This window comes from Meles meles, chromosome X (genome assembly GCF_922984935.1).
Source record: "Meles meles chromosome X, mMelMel3.1 paternal haplotype, whole genome shotgun sequence".
NCBI lineage: Eukaryota > Metazoa > Chordata > Mammalia > Carnivora > Mustelidae > Meles > Meles meles.
Window position 1 is genome coordinate 20279973 of NC_060087.1, and position 22070 is coordinate 20302042.

At 44.1% G+C, this 22070-nt stretch overlaps 1 protein-coding gene across 1 annotated transcript in view; it reads left to right on the forward strand.

Moving 5' to 3' along the window:
- Nucleotides 1-22070, forward strand: part of PDK3 (pyruvate dehydrogenase kinase 3) — a 69915-nt gene that overhangs the window by 4265 nt on the left and 43580 nt on the right. The window contains exon 2 of the mRNA XM_045994471.1: nucleotides 20282-20423. Within this exon, the coding sequence (XP_045850427.1) occupies nucleotides 20282-20423 (142 nt within the window). The remainder of the gene's footprint in view (nucleotides 1-20281; nucleotides 20424-22070) is intronic.

The following is a 22070-nucleotide window of genomic DNA, read 5'->3' on the forward strand; positions in this document are numbered from 1 at the left end:
TTCCTTGTTTAGGGCTTCTGAGAGATTGTTTATATGACTGTTCTATAACTCATTAGCCAACTCCCTCTTTATGGCTAGTAGGTTGTCTCTTGTTTCGCCGTGGCAACCAGCGTTAGCATGAATTGTCCCATACGTGCCTCAGTCTGTGTCTGTATGACTGTATATACAGGACATATTCCTGAGCGTGGGATTACTACCTCAGAGGTGTGTGCATTTGAAACTTTCATAAACATTGTCAGATTGCTTTCCCTAGAGGCTGCCTGTTTATCCTCTCCCTAGAAGGTTCCGAGAGTGCCTGTTTCCTGTGCTTTTACCAAATTGTCGGCAAACTTCTGATAAGTAAAAAGTGTTATCTAGTTAGAATGTTTTCTCCTTGAGTAAATGATTTTCTATTTTGGTTTTTTATTATGGAAACTTTTGACCCTTAAAGAACTAGCAAGAATCAGGTGTTGAGCGCTTGGGTTCGTTGTCTGGATATCCACGTGCAGTTTGTCTGTAGATCTCATGTGTATGTGCAGTCTCTCAGATTTTCTTGTCAGGTGCCATGGCTTGTTTCAGAAGACTTCTCTTTTTTATATTACCACCAATTTATCTTTCAAATACTCTGTTCTTTAAAGGTTTGGTAGTGGGGTGCCTGGGTGGCTCAGTTGGTTGACAGTCGAATTCTTGCTTTTGGCTCAAGTCACGGTCCCAGGGTCCCGAGATCGATCCCCACCTCAGGCTGTGGCCCTGAGCATGGAACCTGCTTAAGATTTTCTCCCTCCCTCTCCTCCGCCTTAAAAATTTTAAATAAATAAATAATAAAGTCTTTACCAAAAAGATTTGGTAGACTCCCCCTGTACCTTTGAAACCTAGTGTGTTTGGGGACTGTTGCTCTTTGACAACTTTCTGTATTCTGTGGTACTGAGCTGTATAGATTTTCTGTTTCTTCTGGAGTATATTTTGTTGTATTTCTTTAGAAAATTATCCTAGTCATTGAGGTTTTAAGTCAACTTGCAGAGCTGAGATAGTAATCTCTTCATTTTCTCTGTGGCTTTTCCTCTATTTTGTATTCGTTCTCTCCTTCCCTTTCTTTTTTTTTTTTTTTTTTTTAAGATTTATTTATTTGACAGATAGAGATTACAAGTAGGCAGAGAGGCAGGCAGAGAGAGAGAGAGGAGGAAGCAGGCTCCCCGCTAAGCAGAGAGCCCGATGCGGGGCTCGATCCCAGGACCCTGGGATCATGACCTGAGCTGAAGGCAGAGGCTTTAACCCGCTGAGCCACCCAGGCGCCCCTCTCCTTCCCTTTCTTGATTAGATTATATGGTAATTTATGATTGGATTCCTTTATTTGTTTTATGAGTTTTGTTTTCTAGTTCATCAATGTCCACTTTGACCTTGTTAATTCCCTCTGACCTCTCCAGTCTCCTCACCTTTGCTATTCTTTTCCTTCTGAGTTGGACACTTGGTTTCTTTTCTCTTGTGCTCTTTGAGTGCGTAAGGCTACAGTTCCTCCTCACGGCTTGAGCCGCTGACCTGTCAGGATCTGGTCCTCTCTCCTTCCAGCTCTTCCGCATCTTCAGACTTCAGTCCTTCTGTGAACTAGGAGTTGTTGGAGTTTTTACATTTTCAGGGCAGGCACATCCTGCATTTTAATTTTCTTCACGTCTAGTTTTGTTGCATTGTGATCCCAGAATGTTACCTGGATGACTATTTCTTTAATTTGCAGATGTTTACTTTGTAGCCCAATATATGGTCATTTCCTGTGACTGTTCCTTGGGCAGCAAAAAGATGATGTTTTCGTCTCAGGTTACAGAATTTGATATACCAGATACACTGTATTAATTATGCTATTTGTTTCCTATACCTTTACTTTTTTTTTTTAAATCTACTTGACCCATCATGACCTGAAAGAAGTTCAAGCCTCCTAATAGGATTCCCTCTCTCTGTATCTCTCTGACGGTATTTCCTTCATACCTGTTGGCTTCTGAAACATTCTTAACTGGCATGTCCTCATTGTGAGATGTACCCTTTAGCGATACAGAGTGCTGCCCTCTTGCTGGATTATTGCTTTTTAGCCTGGATTCAACCTTATTTGACATTGAGATCTACATCTTTATTTTCCTCTTGTTTAGATTTTCTGGTGGAGCATTGCTGTTTTATTTTGTGTTTTTATCCCCCTCAGTCTTTCTGAATTACTTTGCCTTAATTATCATCTTGAAATGTAGTGTAAAGTGGGTTTTGCTTTGTGAATCAAACTTTTTCTTTTGTGTGGCTAAGTTTAACCAATACATGTATTTGTTGATAGGAAACATCTGTCATCTATAGTGATAAACATCTATAATTTTCTCCTGCTTTCTATTTTTTTTAAAGATTTTTATTTATTTATTTGACAGAGAGAGATCACAAGTAGGCATAGAGACAGGCAGAGCAAGAGGGGGCGGGAAACAGGCTCCCTGCCAAGCGGAGAGCCCAACAAAGGGCTCAATCCCAGGACTCTGAGATCAACCTGAGCTGAAGGCAGAGGCTTAACCCACTGAGCCACCCAGGAGCCCCTCTCTTGCTTTCTATTTTTTTTTTTTTTTAGATTTTATTTATTTATTTGACAGAGAGAGATCACAAGTAGATAGAGAGGCAGGCAGAGAGAGAGAGAGGGAAGCAGGCTCGCCGCCGAGCAGAGAGCCCGATGCAGGACTCGATCCCAGGACCCTGAGATCATGACCTGAGCGGAAGGCAGTGGCCTAACCCACTGAGCCACCCAGGCACCCTTCTTGCTTTCTATTTTTTTTTTTTTTTGCTTTCTATTTTTAATGCCTTTATTTTTCTACTGTATTCCATATCTCATTCGCTTTGTTTTATTATAGTTTTTTTTTTAACAATTAGGTTGAATTTTTGGTTCCTGTGATTATCTTAGGCCTCCTTTGTCCAGTAAGGTCACCACTAGCCGCTTGACCCTCTTTAGTCCTTGAAATGTGGCTAGTGTGACTGAGAAACTGAACTGATTTAGATTTAAATTTAAAGCTGATACTTGATTCAGTTGATTGGCAAACTTCTGTGTTTAGAGCAGTTTGGATATGTGACTCTTCCTTAACTGTAAATTTGATGAAATCTAATTATAGGTCAGTTACTTCTGATAGAAATTTAGGGTTTTTTTTTTAAAGATTTTATTTATTTATTTGACAGAGATCACAAGTAGGCAGGGAGGCAGGCAGAGAGAGAGAGAAGGAAGCGGACTCTCCGCGGAGCAGAGAGCCTGTTGTGGGGCTCGATCCCAGGACCCTGAGATCATGACCTGAGCCGAAGGCAGAGGCTTTAACCCACTGAGCCACCCAGGCACCCCAAAATTTAGGTTTTGAATTGAGTTGTGCTGTAAGATGCACAGTGGCTTTCAAGGACTTAATATGAGAAATCTATTTTTATATTGATTCCTTGTAGACATGATAATATTTTGGATATGTTAGATTCAATGAAATGTCAGAACTTTCACCTGTTTCTTCTTGAGTTGATGTGGGTGCTAGGCAGTTTCAAATTACGTGTGTCCCACATTATTTTTCTATTGGACCGAGGCTTCAGATAGTATATATAAATTCCTTACTAGGAGTAAGAGAAGTATCACATTTCCATGTTCAGAATTAACATTTACTTCATTTTGCAATATAACTTTCATGGTCTTTTCCTTGTGAACCTGTCACTCTCAGGATTTTTGTACTAATTTTTGTTCATTAAAGGGCCGTTCATGCTAATGGTGGCTCTTCGTAAACTTTGTCTCAAGGGAACTATCCTACCAGCGCAAACGGAGACAAGTAAAAAGCTCTGTCTTGAAATTTCGTAGTTTATTTCTTCTCAGATTATTTCTTTGTCCTGCTCAAGTGTATGGTCTTCCTCAAATCCAAAACACAGGATTGTTTTGAAAGGAAATGAATACACAGGGAAGAAATTCTAAAGAAATGACAACGACTTTACTCAGCTATTTGTTTTTGTGTGTCAAACTACCAACAATAGACCAGAGACAATTATCAACCATGAATGGGTGAGCAAACAAAATTGTCATTGTTTGTGTTGTTAATGGAAAAGAAATGGTAGCTCCTTGTTATATTTGCAAAAATCTGAGTTCTGTCTTTCCATTAAGTAGTTGTTGAATGACAACTTCTCTTGGTATAAGGGAAGGAGAACTTGGACTGCTGAGATGTAAATTAAAATCAGAACCTGCCGAATCTTGAATGACTTGATAGGAGATGATTCACATTTTCATTGGGAGCTGCTCTTTATCTTTCAGCCTCACTCTGGCCACTTCTGATTCCTTCTCTCATCACTTTGATTCCCTCCCTGCACACTTACTTCCCATTTGTTCTATTTCCCAGTTCCTTTGCTCTTGTCTTTTGCACAGCTGCACTGGTTTTAAGGGTGTTTGCGCCTGCCCTCCCTTTATTTTATTTTATTCAAAACTGTCGGGCGCCTGGGTGGCTCAGTGGTTTAGGCCGCTGCCTTCGGCTCGGGTCATGATCTCAGGGTCCTGGGATCGAGTCCCGCATCGGGCTCTCTGCTCGGCAGGGAGCCTGCTTCCCTCTCACTCTCTCTGCCTGCCTCTCTGCCTACATGTATCTCTCTCTGTCAAATAAATAAATAAAATCTTTAAAAAAAAAAAAAAAAAAAAAAAAAAAAAAAAACTGTCTCTTCCCAGAGGGCAGCGCTCGCCCCTGCTTTGGAACCTCTCCCAGCTTCTTCAGCTCTTGGCTGTCTGCAGAGTGGGCGCTCCGTGACGGGTGATTCCTGGCTCCCTGTAAAGGTTATTAAACACTACACACCTTCGTTGTTATATAAATTTCCATAATGTCCGCGCATTCAAATATAGCATCTCCCAGATTAAACCACCAGAAGGCAGGTTGTCTGACAACTCTGCCCTTTTTTCACAGAAAAGATTTCTACCACCATCACACTCCTTGTGAACCCAGGAGCCTTTAGCCATCAGAAGGCAGCAGTTTCCTTATTTTTACTCTTCTTGAGGTTTAAGGGCCCAGCCGCCTTCTATTTTCCTTTAGAAAGTATTTTAAGATCGCAATACCCACTGAAAAGTTGACTTTGGTTTCAAATGACTGCTCTTCGAAAAGTCTTGGTTTTTAAGGTCATTTTGCTCTGCCAAGTCTGATTACCACTGGGGAGAAGAGTGATTCTGTTTCCAGAGGAGATGAAAAGATTTTTTTTTGAATTATCATGTTAGGAAAGAGGAAAAACAATTGCATTTTGTCCTCGAGTATGTTTACTTTGTACCTTAACAGATATTTACACGATACACCATTTCTCTAAGCAGGAGGGTTTTTCTACTGGGAGGAGTTGCCAAGAATTAGACTAACCTGTTGGGAGACAGAAGCCTACTATTGAGAATTATTAAAGGGCAAGAGAGTGATTTCATTTGGGGTAAAGATGTCTAACTTGACTTCATGCATCTTGATCAGTATTTAAGCTTAAAGTCAGAATTGGCCCTTTGGGGCCTTCATGATCAGATAGGGTTGGATTTCAATGTAATCTGGTTCATCAGGCTCGGGGTGCTTCAGCTGTGTCTCTGGCTTGCCTATCTTGCAGTTTTGTGTGGGAGTCTGTAGTCTTTTTTTTTTTTTTTTTTAAAGATTTTATTTATTTATTTGACAGACAGAGATCACAAGTAGATAGAGAGGCAGGCAGAGAGAGAGAGAGAGAGGGAGGGAAGCAGGCTCCCTGCTGAGCAGAGAGCCCGATGCGGGACTCGATCCCAGGACCCTGAGATCATGACCTGAGCCGAAGGCAGCGGCTTAACCCACTGAGCCACCCAGGCGCCCCGGGAGTCTGTAGTCTTGAAGGGGAGACTTGGCCATACTTGCTGACCTCCCGATGGGTGGTGTCCTCCCACCTGAGCTTAGAAAACTCGCTAGGCTCTTGGCACGATTTGAGAAACCTTGGATTTATTACTGGATGGAATCAGAAAATATCACTGCTTTTGCTTTTCCTTTTCCTTTCTGTCACATGGGCATTTTAAGCACTTGACTTCCATGATAAACTGAGTTGGGCACATACTTTTGTTTTAGGAATACCATCGTGGAAGATAGGTTGTCCAACTCTATAGCCCGAGAGCCAGCCCCCTGTTTTGTTCTGGTTTTTAATTGGTAGACTTTATTTTGAATATTTCTAGGTTCATCACAAAATTGAGCACCCACATACAGCTAGCACCCACATACAGCCCCTGCCCAAATACAGCCTTCCTCACCACCAGCATCCCGCACCAGTGTGGGGCACTTCTTAACAGTCAATGAGCCAACACTGGCTCAGCATCATTACCCAGAGTCCATAGTTTACGTTAGGTATCCACTCTGTGTTGCTTGCTCTGTGGGTTTCGGTGACACCTGTTTTTGTAAAGAAACTTTTGTTGGAACATGCCTGTTTATTACATACTATCTGTGGCTTGAAGAGCTGTTTCTCCCATTTGCTAGTGAGAGTGAATCTTGGCTGTCTGGAGCATAACTTGGAGTTAGGTAAGCCTTTTTCAGGTAATCGGTGGTTTCCCTATAGGGCATGTGCCCCTGAGTGGAATTACCATGTGGAGGGCAAAGTTCATGAAGTGTACTGGTTTCTCCACAGCCCTGCCACAGTGAGGCTTCATGATTTTGATTGTATAGTGGGTAACACAGAAGCTAAACATTTTCCCTTTTTTTTCCCTGTGTGGGTTTATGCTATGCATTTTATGTGTAAAGTGTCCTTGACCATTTACTAACTGGAATCTGGAGTTTTAATCATTTGCGTGACTTCCCTGTATCTCTTTGGCATAGTAACCTGTTGTGCTGTGTAAAATATTGTTTGCAACCGTGTTCTCTTTTCTTGGTAAAGGAATTATCCAAGTATACAATTAAAGGCATTTGGAAAGGATATCACCACTAATTCTTCCATCCATTTTTTTTGTGTGATAGCCTTGGAGCTTTTGCCCATTTATTTATGTATGTTCATGCTGAATGTTGGTTCCCTTCTTATTTAGAGCACAGTCTGAGTTTTTATGTACTTGGTCATTTACAGTGCTTTCATCATGGTCAGATTTAGCACCTGTAGCATTTTGCAAATTGTTCCTAAACCCCTCTGGAATTCCTTGCCCTTTCTGATGGGACTCTCGTAGCTAACTCACTTTTGCTCTGTTCTGTTGTCTAGTTGCATAGCAACAGTTATTAAGACCTCAAATCTTTCTTTGTTGTTTCTGTTTTATCACATGCTAAGTTCACAGAGTAGTTTCTATTTGCGGATTCTAGTCAGTGAGACAACTTTAGTGATTTTCACTAAATATATGTTAACTTTTGCCTTATAATTTGTCTTGAAATTTGGTGACATTAGTTCCTTATTTATTACCATAAATTTTTAGAAATTCTAGCTGTTCTTGCCCACCTATTCTTGGTAAATTAGTGAACTTTCAGGAAAGTGTGCTAAGGGGACTGGGTGGCTTGCCTGGCATTAATAGAAATTAACCCGGAAGCATTCACTTCTGTGGGGGTGGGCCAGTCACTTTACCTCCATACTTCCCCTGGGGACAGAGCTGGGTTTGATGGAGACCCCTGGTGGTATCCTTCGTATCCCTCAAGGAGAAACCTAGTCCTGGTCAGTGTCTTAAGCTTCGCAGAGATGATACTTTCTGCCATAATGAATGGCACAAAAATCACAGCAAACTATTACATTTACAAAGGTCTATATTTATACTCCCTCTCATTGAATAGTTGGGGTTCTAACCAAATTGTAGATTATTTCCTGAAGCATCACGCAACCTGTCGTGATTTTATTTTCATTCTGAGACTTGGTATGTGATTCCACTGGATCATTCGAGTTGTACCAGTCGAGCTTGCTTTCTTACTAGGGCATGGAGGTCAGTATATAATAGTTTCACTGTTGGGAATAAATTACTAAGTATCTCTAACATTTTCCTGGAGCAGAAAGTTAAATATTCCCCAGTGTCTCCTTGGCCAGAAAACAGTACGGTCCTTTGAGATTGGTAACATACCTATCTTTTCCCAACAAATTGTTAGGTTTTCACAGACCAGAGCATACTCCAGGTTTTATCTGAACCTTTCCTTGACTCTGTTCTAGTGGAGTACAGTGTTTCCTTAAACTTGGTATCGGAAATTCCCTGTATAACTTTGGTTAATTCCTCTGCTGCCCATGTTAAATAGAAAGCAAAATGGTGATCAGCATTGTGTTCTTCCTATACTGGTTAGGTAATGAGCTCAAGTGAGCACTCTCTTTCTGATCCTCCCTTCAGCTACTTGATCACGGTGAGTGTCCCAGTCTCTAGAAACTGCCTTTTGTATAGAGGAAGACCACTTCTTTGGTTAGCCTTTTCCCCAGTTCTCTGCTTTGGCCTCTCAGGCCTATATTCTCCTATTCCTGCTTCTTTAACCTCGGCTTGACTTCAGTAAAGCTGTTCAAGGAGGAAATGAAAATGGACTCTTTGGAAACTGAAAAACATCGAGTAGATTCAGCTAGCATTTTCAGAGTACTTACCAACACTGGTGTAAAATACAGTATCGTAGACGTCTCACACCAGTCGTGTGTGTGTTACAAATGGGGAAACTGAGGTTCAGGGCAGGCAAGAAAAGTACCCACATGTACAGTAGAGCCAGGGGACCCAGGACCTGCTCATCTAACCGCCCCTCTGTAGTGAGGAAGTAGCTAAGGATCGGGCGCAGTGTAGGAACAAAACACACCCCAGGGGAAGGAGTGCCAAGTGCCCTGTCGCCGCATGTCAAGGCTCACAGCATCCTGAAGGGCAGCCACTTCCTTCGTGAATGTGTTCAGCAGTTTTGATCTTTCCCGTGTAGGATCATCTAGAGAAGGAGAAACAGGAGAGTTGGTAACACTGAGAAGTCTCTTAAGACTTTGAGCACGTTCTTGGTCAGTTTCCTAAGAGGCTGAAACAAATCTCAAACATGAAAATAGAGACTAAAAATAGATGGGTAAATATCCCCTGTCAGAGCCTAAGGAGGTTTTTTTGGTTTGTTTTTGGTTTTTTTTTAAGATTTTATTTATTTGTTTGACAGACGGAGATCACAAGTAGGCAGAGAGGCAGGTAGAGAGAGAGGGGGAAGCAGGCTCCCCGCAGAGCAGAGAGCCCGAGGTGGGGCTCTATCCCAGGACCCTGGGATCATGACCTGAGCCAAAGGCAGAGGCTTTAACCCATTGAGCCACCCAGGCGCTCCGCCTAAGGGGGTTTTGATTTGTTTTCGCTGGTTGGATTTTTTTTTTAATTAACTTATTTTTTTCAGCGTAACAGTATTCATTGTTTTTGCATAACACCCAGTGCTCCATGCAATACGTGCCCTCCCTATTACCCACCACCTGGTTCCCCCAACCTCCCACCCCCGCCCCTTCAAAACCCTCAGGTTGTTTTTCAGAGTCCATAGTCTCTTATGGTTCGCTCACTGGTTGGATTTTTTGTGAATCACATCAGTCAGTGGTCTTTAGTTCTGCTGCTGGTGAGAATAATCTAGGGCACCGTTTGGAGGGTGTGTGTGTGCATGCGCGCGTGCACACTTGCCATGCATACACCATGCACACACCATGCACACTCATGCCCATACGCATGCCTAAAACTAGTGACACCTGCCCCCGCTGAGGCCCATTAAATCAGTCTCTGGAGGCAGGGGCTGCAGTGTTGGTACGCTGGAGGTTCCCAGGTGATTGTCATGTGTTAAGAACGACTGCATTGGGGCGCCTGGGTGGCTCAGTGGGTTAAAGCCTCTGCCTTTCGCTCAGGTCATGATCCTAGGGTCCTGGGATCGAGCCCCGCATTGGGCTCTCTGCTTGGCAGGGAGCCTGCTTCCTCCTCTCTCTATGCCTGCCTCTCTCCCTACTGGTGATCTCTATCTGTCAAATAAATGAATAAAATCTTAAAAAAAAAAAAAAGAACGACTGCATTAGGTCCAGTAGACTCTCTGCCTAAGCCTGAGGGCTGTGAACCAGGGAAGGGCTGTGAACCATGTGTGAGACGCTAAAGGTTGACCCTTACGTAGTTTAGGAGTCCATCAGCATTACTTGTCCACCTGGATTTGGGGTGACGTGGAAATTGAGAAGCTTTGGGAAATTGTCAAGGCATAGTCACTACCTTTGGGAAACTTACAGATAAATGAGAAGCAGGGAGAAATACATAGATTTATATGTGCTAGCCAAAATTTATGAACCCTGTGGCTTTGTGGCATGCTTTCCTGCTGTCTCTCCCTCTCCCTCGAAGATTTGTGTAATAGAGGTGGTTTCTGGAAATGTGTGATGTTTACCCTCTTGTCCTGCATCCAAAGTGCCCTTGGAGGCTTTCTGGGTGGAGAACACAATTAGAAGAACACAGAGAAAGGTGTGTACTATTTTTCTTGATTTTTGGCTCCTGCCCTTGGCTGCCTACTTGTAGCAGTGCTCTCTCCAGACTTGCTCCAGAATTGACATTATTAGGCAAGGTTGGTGTAGGATAAATAACTATATAGAGATACAAACCAAAATCTAACCCTCTCAGGTTCACCCAAAGAGAGCTTGAGTTTAGAGATCATCTCTCCAACCTCCCCAGTTTTGTATGTGGCAAAGTCAAAGTCCCAGGTAAGGAAGAGCCTGTCTGAATCATCGGCTGGTTGTTGACATGACACCTTTGCCACCTTTTCCAGGGTGACCCAGAAATTATTCTCTCTAGGAGGTGAAGGGAAGTTACATTTGTGGACAGCAGGCAGATGTGACTGTAATTCTCCCCACATCCAGGTGCAGTGGATACTTGCATTTCCTGGATGGAGAGGCTGAAGCTTAGATGATTTAAATATCCTGCCTAAGCAAAGTTAGGGGCAAGACCACACTTAAAATCCAAGTAGATGGAGTTTTTCTTTCTTTTTCTTTAGAAAGGGAGGGGGGGCATAGGGGAAGAGGGACAGGGAGAGAGAGAAATCTCTAGCAGACTCCACACCTAGCATGGGGCTGGACATGGGGCTCGATCTCACAACCCTGAGATCACAACCTGAGCCGAAATCAAGAGTCAGGCGCAGAACTGACTGGGCCACCCAGGTGCCCCTCAAGGGGATGGAGATTTTAAGCCTGTGCTTTTTTCAGTTCAACATAGTATACCATTTCATTTAACATAATATGCCCCTGCCCCAGTGCACTTCTTTCCAGCAAGCATAGTCTCTGTTAGTAATGCGAAGGTTTTGTCTAAATTTGTTCTGCTAGACGATCCAGAAGTCGCGTACTCTGCAGCTCCTCTAGTCTTACCAAACTCTCGGGCTGGTACCTGTTTTATTTACTTGCACTGAAACTTCTTATTCTGAGGGCCACCCCCCCCCCCCCGCCTTGTTCGCCTGCTTAGCGTTTCTGGGAATACGAGCAGCAGTCTGTGTGGACTTGTACTCCAATCTCAATTTCTGGTGCCCCCCCCCCCCCCCCCCCCCCGTGGCACGTGCGGGCAATCCCTCAATCCCGCTACACTGCAGCGTCTTTACAGAATGGAAACGATAGTGTGTAATCGCAGGCTTGCCGTCCCGGTGAGATGGGGAACGGCAGCACAGTGTGTGGCACATGGTCGGTGCTGGGTAGGTGTTGGCTCTGCTTTTATTATGGGAAGCCAGTGACACAGCATTTCCTGGATGAAGTCAGCTTCCCGCTAAGAATAAAAGCTGCATAGGGAGCTCTTAACCTTGAATGTTAATTACCTTAAAGGTTGTTGGCCGAAGGTTCCAGCTCGAAAAACTGATCATTTTCCAAGAAACGTAGCACTCTCAGTTCATTTGTGCTTTTGAATGCTCCTGGCTTCGGTCGGATCCTCTTCATTTGCTGTAACGGTCAGCTTAACATTTTGCTTTGGTTCACCTCGAAAATGAGTACACGGTGACCTTTACTTAAATGTTCCTGCTTCCGAGACAACAAGGCATCCTGTAACTTACCAGTCCACCGTTAGGACTAGATCCTAAAGCCCCTTCTGGAATTGGGCTGATAGGAGTGTGGTGACTTTGGCTGCAGTTGTTACTCCCACGCTCGAGCAGGTCAAAGCTGTGTTTGTGCTATCAGTGCTGACCACGTCCATGCCTTCCTCCCGCCCCGCCCGGACTCTCTGGCCTGACAGACTATACTGACAATTACTACCACTTTGTTACCACCTTCCTTCCTACCTTTGGCTCCTCCTTCCTTAAGTTGAAGGATTTGATACCTTTGACCAAACATACAGAATGGAGCCGGCTATCTGTAAGAGGCATTTACCATTACCAGCAAATACGACCTTGCATCTCTGAATTGTATTTGCTAAAGTAAGTTTATATGGAAACTTAGTATTTTGATTTTCAGTTCTAATCAGGAAGTATGTTATTAAATACCTACGGTGTGTTGCATATTGTGCTAGTACACTCCGCAGTGCCTGAGGCATTCTGGGACCCATAGGACATAGTGGGTGGGGGGCGAGGCGGAGGGGTTGCCCAGGCAGAGGACACAGACTTTGGCCTCACAGTGAAATCTATTCACACCTGGCATGCAGAAGGGCAGGTTTCTCACTAATCTCTTCATGGACACATACCTACCTTCAAAGAGTAAATGGGATTCTAAAGAGAGAAGATCAGGGCACCAGTGGGTGTTACTCACTTTCCCTCAGTACAGAGGTAGAGGCCCGACGGGGCGGGTCCTCTAACCCTCCCCTGCCTTAGTTAAGAGCCCCATCATGATCACCTTGTATCCCTTTTTCCTACAAGAACAACAAAAATCAGGGCACCTGTGTGGCTCAGTCAGCTAAGAAGCATCTGCCTTCAGCTTAGGTCACGATCTCAGGGTCCTGGGATGGAGCCCGATGTCCCTGGGATCCTGCTTCTCCCTCTCTACCACCCCCTTCCCTGCCCCGTTTGTGCTTTTGCGTGTGCGTGCTCGCTCTCTCTTGTTGTTGTTGTTCTTTTTTTTTTTTTTTAGAATTTATTTATTTATTTGACTGAGAGAGAGAGAGAGAGTCCAAACGGGGGGAGCAATAGAGGGAGAAGGAGAAACAGACTATCCGCTGAGCAGGGACCCTGAGATGCGGGGCTCTATCCCAGGACCGCCGGGATCATGACCTGAGCTGAAGGCAGGCGCTTAACTGACTGAGCCACCCCGGCGCCCTCTCTTGTTCTGCTGAATGAATAAATAAAATCCTTAAAAAGAAAAGAACAGCAGACGTCATTACATGACCAGGAGCTTCCCACCTCCACTACATATGGTAGCACATTCTGTATGAGATTTTTATATTCTTTGTAGAAAAATCAAATGGCTCTAGTTATTGGAAGACCTTTTTTTTCTTTTCTAAGACTCCTTGTAAGGGTCCCCTCAGTGACTCAGTCCGTTGAGCATCTGACTCTTGGTTTTGGCTTCGGTCATGATCTCAGGGTCGTGAGATCTAGGTTGTTTACTGTGTCCCTCCCATATCTTTATTTGAAAAAATTTTAGACCTTAGGAAAAGTTGTAAGAATAATAAAGTCAACACCCATGTCTGGCACCTAGATCCAGCAGTTACTTTGCCATATTTGCTTTTTATCTCTCCCCTCCCCATCCATCCCTCTTCCTGTCTCCTTTCCTCCCCCTTTCTCTACACGCGCTTTTCTGGCTGAACCACTGGAGAGTAAGCTGTAGGTGTCACGCCGACGCCTAGATGGTTAAGTGTGAATATCCTAAGCGTAAGAGTTTTCTGCTGATGACTGCTTCTCACCATGATACGCTTACCACACTTGGGGAATTTCTCATTGATATCTGAATATTCAAATTTCCCGTCATGGGTCTTGCCTTCAGTATTGGACAACTCAGGTCTAGAACATACTCCAAAGGTACTGTGGCCGAGCAGGCTGCTGAGCTAGATGCAGCAGAGCCCAGGAGGGGCTTCTGCCCCCAGAGGGTCCCACAGATAGAGGTGGGGTGACAGGTACGGCTGGCTGGCTGAAAACCACAGAATGCCCCAGAAGTCTGCAAACCCTAGGGTTACCCTGCACCCTGGCCATCGGAACATGAGTAGGCAGGCAGTTATCTGTAAGTCAAGTCAAGGGCAAAAGGAGGCTCTTCTCTACTGACACCAAGTGAACTACTCAAGGAGGATTAGGGATCCTGCTGTGCTGTTGGGACCCCACCAAAAAGCCCTAAGTAACCAGATATTTAGGATCCTCACTTAGTTGGTCTTTGAAGGCTGCTTCACTGAACCGTTACTGAACAAGTGTAGACCACCAGATGTCTGAAGGAAGCCCACGGTGAGGAAGAGAGACTAAGGTAAATAAATCCCCCCCCCCAACCCCAGAAGAAACAAGTTCAGGCAATGAAAGAGTGCTTTAAAATGTAACTCGAGAAATAAATCATCTCCACCTCCTCACGAACATCTTAGGGCAGGTCGTACTTTGTAAAGTTGGCCACGATGATGCTTTTCTACCATGTCCCCTTGCCAACCCTCGCTCAAGAGGAGGGGGAGTCTGTCCCCTGGAGTCTGGACAGGCTTTTGTGACTAGCTGCATGACTTACGGAGCCTGAGTCGTAAAAGGCCATGCAGCTTCACCTTGTTTACCGAACCCAGGCAAGAGTCCGGCTAACCCAAGGCCGCCATGCTGTGCGGAAGCCTATGGGGAGGCCACCAGTTAGTGTTCTGGTAGGCGAGCCTGGCTGGCAGGTAATCGGCCCGAGGTTCAGGCTTGTGAATGAGAAGCCTTCTGAAGCTTCCAGTTCCCGACTGTCTAGTCACTGCCCACCCCCCTCCAGGCCTAGCCTTAGTGTTTTCCAGGTGAGGTCCCAGACAAGCCATCCCTCCTGTGTCCTGTCTGAATTTCTAACCCACAGTGTCGGTTATGTTAACAAAATAGACATTGGACTGAAAGAAGTAGTGTGATGCCTGGATGTTGTTAGGGCATTGAATTCGATAGGGGATGAGGTGTGTGTGAAATCTGCGGTCTTTGGCTCTTTGGTTCTGAAGTTTCTGGCTCACCGTTAGAAATAATAACCCAAACAGTCTGGCCTAGAGCGGAGTCAGCCTCAAGTTTGGTAGAACCCCAAGTTACCTCTGTTGATCTCTATTTATATACAGCAATAAGTTTTTCCCAATAAAGGAAAACTGAAACTTCTCAAGCAGTGAAGTAGTATTTCTAGACACAGAGTAAACATTTTTAAAGTATGCAAAGCTTTTCTTTTGAAAGACAATTCAATTAATCATTGCTTAGCCCTGGTAAGTCCAAAAATTAATTACCTAGGATTCTAAAATTCAGTGTTTTCAAAAGATCGCAATCTTATAAAAGATGAAACTGGTGAAAAGTCAGAGTTGTCCCTGAAGTATTTTCTCACTTACATTTTACCCGTTTTAGCATGGTTAATAGTCGAAATACATTGCAGATGCCAATATTTAGTTGGCAGTATTTAGGGAAAAAAACCCCAGCATAACTAGAATGAGCTGATCACTCTGTTGGTCTTTGAGGTCTTGCTGTAAGTTGTTTTTCTTTCCTTGCTCTCCTTTTTCACTCCCTGTTTCCCTTACTGCCTCTTCCAAACCATCCCCCACCAAGTGTTAAAACTGAAAAATGTGGACAGAGAGAGCCCTCAAGTAATCCAGACAGGGGACTCTCCATTTTGGGGGGCATATACTCAACCCTGCTTTAATTTTAAGATACATTATCAGGTCATTTGATCAACTGAAGAAATATTCTGCATCCTGTAAATGAATCAGAAAGAGGATTAAAAATTTACCAGACAGGGGCACCTGGGTGGCTCAGTGGGTCAAGGCCTCTGCCTTCAGCTCAGGTCATGATCCCAGGGTCATGGGATCGAGCCCCACATCAGGCTCCCTGCTCAGGTGGGGAGCCTGCTTCCCCCCACCCTCTCTCTGCCTGCCTCTCTGCTTACTTGTGGTCTCTGTCTGTCAAATAAATAAATGAAATCTTAAAAAAAAATTTACCAGATATACAGGCCACTAGGGAAACCAGGTATAAAGAGTAAGTCTGAACTCTTGCTCTCAGAAGGCTGGTCAGACATTCCTTTCTGAACATAACTGTCACTGAGACGGCTCCCTGCACTTGCTTGAAAGTCGTTTGTGTTTCTCTGTCTACTCATCCTATGTCTGGGTGAATGGAAAGTCATTTGGAACTTCTCTAGACAAAGCAGATCATACCTTTGCAAATGTAGTAATTGTCTCCAGCTTCTCAGTGAAAGGGCAAAGTATGAGAAACAGAGGACAGAATGGGGCACCTGGGTGGCACAGTCAGTTGAGTGTCTGACTCTTGGTTTCGGCTCAGGTCATGATCCCAGGGTTCTAGAATCGAGCCTTGTGTCTGACTCTGCACTGGGCATGGAGTCGGCTTCAGAGTTTCAGTACCTTTCGCTCTGCCCCCACCAAGATAAATAAATACATCTTTAAAAAAATGAAAAGAAAAACAGAGAACAGAAGAGAATTGAGGGGTTATCAAATGAGCATGAAAACCTGAAAAAATACGAATGAATATTGTTAAACCAGTGACTTCTCATCATCCTCTGAACTGTTGCTAGGGAAAAATGTAACTGGTAAAACTGAATAAGGTGAAGCATACATAGAAATGCAGAATAAAAATAGAAAATTAAAATTAAGGAATGTAGAGAAGCCAAGTAAGTGGGGAAAAAATGAAGCTGAATAACTGGAAAGAATCACTGGAAAATACTCAGTCTTCCAGAAGACTTATAAAACCTGAAGCCTTTTAGAGGACGTTCAATTAAAACCAAAAGGCTTTTTTTTTTTCTTTTAAGCCGAGTAAACAAAACAAAACCCCAAAAAAGATTGTTGGAACCCTTTGATTTAAACTGAGTATCCAGCATTAGTACATAGGATAAAATACTTTCAATTTCCATGAAAACCACAGAAAGGTTAAAAAAAAGTTGGATCTTTCATACTTATTTTTAGGTTCACTAATTAACTCAAAAAGGCTTACCCCCTTGTTTAAACTGAGGTGTAATTAAGGTATCTGAGTACAACGAATTCAGCTCTAAAGTTAAGTGAGAATGTAGGAGGCAAAACCTGAGACTTTTCAGATACTGTTTTTTAAAAAAAAAACTTCTGGAAGTGTTTTCTATCTTCCCCGTAAATCACTGAGAAACTACCATAGGTCGGGTACTCTCATCGGTGCCATGAGGGATCCAGAGACAAAACAAGGTCTTTGTCAGCTCATTCCTAACAAGCCGATAATCTGAGATGGCCAGAATCAATGCCTCCTGGTATCTGGTGAGCTTAGACCATCCCTAGTCGTTGAATTTTCTAGTTAGTGCAGAGGTGACCAATGTATGCATCAAGGCCTTTTATTTTAAAAATAAATAAAAGTGGATGATAGGAACACAACATACTTTAATCCTTTTTAATCCCTTTTTAATTATGTGGAATCCTCAAAGGAGCAGAGGCAACCGCACTCGACCAGAATGTACCAGAGCTCTGGGGCCTAGCAAGCATCAGGTTCTTGGATCTGGTGCCCCACGGCCTCCGGCTGTTCTGCTTTATCATCGTTTGAGATCATTAGTGCTGCCTCTTTAATGAGCCCCTTCTAAATTTTAAGAAGTTGTCAGTGTTAACTCTGAAGCACTTTCTAAGCCTTGCCACACCTCTGCGAGGGAGGCACCGGTCCTGCGGAGGGTTACGCGGTGGCTTACAAGTGTAAGGACAGTTGCCATGTCCGTGATGCTCAGGAGGTTCAAGTCCGGATTCTAAACCCAAGTCTAACTCTGGCACGTGATCTTGGCCTAGTAATATTGTTCCGGAGGTCTCCCGTCCCCGTTCACGAAGCTCTAAAACTTGCAGTGGTTTTTTTTTCATACCTTTGGTGGCAAAACACGACCCGAACTTACTTCAGGCCGTGGTCTCTTTTCTGCTCGCTGTAAATGTTCCCAGATTTCACCACGGCTCTGTCATGTTTGTGTAATAGACAGTAGATGTACGTACTCCTTTTACCTTCCGCAAGTCGGAAAACCTTGACATTCTGAAACCCTCGAACCCTGTGCGTTTCCACCACGAACATGCCCTGCCGGCCCTGTGCCACCTGCCGGCCAGCTCCTACTTCTTCCCGCCCCCACCCCCCCACCCCGCCCCGACACCAGGCTTCCAGTTTGCCGCTCCTAATACCCTGTGGATATGGCAGTTGAAATGTGGAAACTGTAATGTCCGAAAAACTCAGTTTTTTTCAACTCCTGAGTTTGTACTGCTACTCACGGTTCCCATCCAGCCCCCACGGGCCCCTTCCTGTCCTGCATTCCCTCACTTCCTTCTCCTGCAAGGAGAACGGAGACACTTCTATGCTTGGAAAGCAAGGGGCCCTTTGTATTTAACCAGGGTGCGAAGCGTTTGTCCCGGTATATGAACAGTTAGATGTACATTTTACTTTAGATAATAACTTCGTTTTGTGCTACGATTCACTGTGGTTTAAGCGTCAGCACTTTTAGTACACTTAAGATGATACGTCTCTGGGAGTCATACAGAACGTTTTAGGAATAATACATACTATCTAAAGCAAAGTAGCCAGAGTCCTTTTAAATGTTAATCATCTGAAGCCACGTAACTGTGTTCAGAATAGATGATGGAAGGTCATTGCTGGGGTATCATACCCCTTCCTCCTCACTCAGGGGAAAAGTGGAGAACAGAATCTTCAATGAGTTAAAGATGCCCCGAAGGCCTTCAGTATATTCACCTAGAATGAGGGAAGTAAGGGCTGGATTGTTGAAGACTGATCTTTTATTCTAGCTTTTTTTTTTTTTTTTAGGATTTTATTTATTTATTTGACAGAGAGATACCACAAGTAGGCAGAGCAGCAGGCAGACAGAGGGGAAAGCAGGCTTCCTGCTGAGCAGAGAGCCTGATGTGGGGCTCGATCCCAGGACCCTAAGATCATGACCTGAGCCAAAGGCAGATGCTTAACCCACTGAGCAACCCAGGCGCCCCTCTAGCTTTTTTTTTTTTTTTAATGGAGGGGTCAGGAGTCATTGGGGGAAAGAAAGGTTCTACAGATGACTTTCGAGTGGGTTCTTTTATTTCTAGTCTTATTCAGTGGGAGGGGGGGAGGAAAGGAATAAACCAGAACTTGGCTGCAAGTGTTGGCAAATTAGATTTACTTCTGGATCTCTGGTTTGCGGCCTATATCACATTTGGAAGAATGAGGAGAGTTTCGAGGAGAAAGTGTTCCTGAGCCTTGCTTGTTTGTCTCGGGGCCTGGCCCCAAGGTTGCCCATCTCCAAATAGCCTCCTGGCAGCAGGAAGGCCTGTGGAGTCTGAGGGAGTTGGGGTGGACCCATAGGTGTCACAGAGGACGGAAGAAGGGCAGATGTTTCTTGACGTCTGCTTCGTGTCAGCCTCCGTACATGTTATCCCACTTAGTTTTTACAAAAACTGAAATTTCATCCCCTTTTTTTAGGTTAAGGCAGCTGCGATTTAGAGCAATTAAGAAGCTTACCAAAGGTTTCTACCCCCAAATTGGAGGAGTTGGGCTGAAGCACTTTTCTGTCCCCAAAGCCCATGTCTTTTCTCTCATGTCCCCCATCCCCCAGCCATCATCAGGTTTACAGCAGGACTCTAGGGTCGTGCTACTCTGGTCAAAGCAGCTGGGGAAGGGGCTCGGGTTTCCTCCTTCAGGTGGCTATGTCCCCTTTCTCTCCCTGTGTCCTACTTACAGAAGTTTTAGGCACAACCAGCTCAGGGCAACCAGTCAACTCCGTGATCTCTGTTTTTATGGTCAACACTGGGTCTTACCTTTTTGGACATGTCAGAGTAGATCACTCGGCTTCTGAGTGCACCTGTAAATGGGTTTCTCTGGCACATCTTGAGTCAATCAGAGCAGGTCTGTGGCTGCTTCCCAGAGTGACAAAGCTCTGATTCCTGGAGAAACACATTTGAAGAACGCCTTAGGAAATAGTTGATGCACAGGAGGTGAATATATGTGGAATGAATGGGTCTGTTGCCTTCTGGAAGCCCCTGTGAACAGGAGTGGATTTGCATGTTCTCTTACTTTTGTACTTGGCAGTTTTCCCACAGTGTTTATTTGAAAACAAATTCAGGTTATATTCCAGGTCATTTTTATATCACCACCGACAACACTAGAATATATTTGTGTTAAGAAAATAAAAAAAAACCCAAACTGCTTTCAAGGTTGCCTCTTAGAAAAAAAAAAATGTTCTTTTTTCTATTCTAATTAAATTTTTTTCTTAAACTTGCAATTTCAGAGGATAAAAATTTAACTAGAGACTGCAGGATTGTTTCTTTTTTTTTCCCTCCTAACCAGTAACCTTGCTATCATGAGAGCACTTTATTATTATATCTGTTAGATTATAAAATCATGGAACATTTATTGTCTCTTAATAGGGAGAGATAATGCTTGTGAGAAAACTTCATATATGTTTCTACGGAAGGAGCTTCCGGTAAGACTGGCCAACACGATGAGAGAAGTTAACCTTCTGCCGGATAACTTGCTTAACCGCCCTTCGGTGGGGTTGGTTCAGAGTTGGTAAGTAAATAATGTGGCTTTACATGGGTCTTCCCATAATGCTCTGAACACCTGGCATGGAGCCCGTTTTCCCTAAAAGTATGTGAACTGCGTGTGTGGGGATGAGTCATTTGGGATAGCTGCAATTTTCCAAGCAATTGAAAGAATTTTTTTTTAAACTGACAATTTCAAATTGTCTTAATGAAAAGACTTCTAAACTGTATGAAACAGCTTTCTTGACTTTTCAGATTTTATTTATTTTTCTGGTTATAAATGTAATTGCTCACTGAAACAAAAATTAGAAAGTAGAGAAAAATGTAAAGGATTAGCAACACAGTGCCCCACGCAAACCGGACTGCAGTCCATTGGATAAGGGGATGTTGCTACTTTTGATCAAGTCTCAGTCAGCCTTGCTCCTTCTGTTTTCCTGTTGAAGGAGTTTCTTGGCGGCTGTATTTCTGTTAGAGAAAATTATGTCATTTAAAGGGGAACCTCTGATTGTAAAAATACCAGTGCCAAATATGCTTCATTTGCCTTAGTGAAAAATTACAAACAAAAATCTCAACAGAGAATGACATAAAGTTCGATCACATACAGCTCTGATGCTGCAAGCGTGTGTTATTTAATTGAGGAAGTCGAATTTGTGACCAGACTACCCCCTAGGTAAGTAGGGTGAGGTCGGTGAGCGTATACGCGAGAAACACTTGCTTGTCTCCTGTGTATTATAGAAGCAGGCACAAGTCACGGTGGAGAAAGCTGGAGGAGTTCGAGAGGCCAGATGCAAACAGCCCTCCCGAGCCAGTGCAGAGAGGAAGTGCTGTGGGCATGCAGAGGAGCGGAGAGAAAGGGCTCCCGCGGCTTTGGGCTTTGCACTGCCCCTGGCTGCGTGGATGGAGTGGGTAGGAACAGGGAGAACATTTTAGGGGAAGGGAACGATGTGGGCAGATTGAAGGAGAATGGAGCTTTAATTAGTTGGCTTTTTAAAGGGGTAATGGCAGCTGGGCTGTCCAAAGGGAATGGACATTCAACAGTTATTCCTCAGTAATAGTAATTAAATCTGTGCTTAGGGCGAAGCATGAATTGTCTGAGAAACAGCAGATGGGCTGGCCTGAGCGATCAGGCGCCCAGTCCCAGAGAAGCCACAGCTCCTCCCCTGTGGCAGGCTTAGGGGCCCAGGGGTCCAGGGGAGGGAGGTCAGAGAGCGGCTGCCCCCCCGCCCCCCGCCCCAGGGTGGAGGGGTTGGGACTTGGGGACTTCGCTGTCACCATCCCTTGCTGTCCACCCCCATGCATACTTTGTTCCAACAGGAGCAGCAAGTGCTTGTTTGTGTGAGATTTCTTTATTGCTTCAAGAGCATCATCAGAAATGTTCCAGCAGAAAGTATATACTCACTATTGGGGTCATTGTGGTGGGGATTGGAGGTTGACTAGCTGACCTGGTGGCAGTGACTGACAGTCCCACATCTGTTGCTTACGTAAAAGTTACTTTGAAGCTTCGAAGTGAATTTGCTGGCAAAACATAAACTCAGATGACGGGTTCAGCTCTTTTTTTGTTTCACACTTCTCGTCCGTAGCCTACTTAAACATATGCCTGTCACTTCTTCCTTTTTTTTTTTTTAATTCAATTTTGAAATAATTTCCTATATAATAGAATGATGTGCGAGACTAG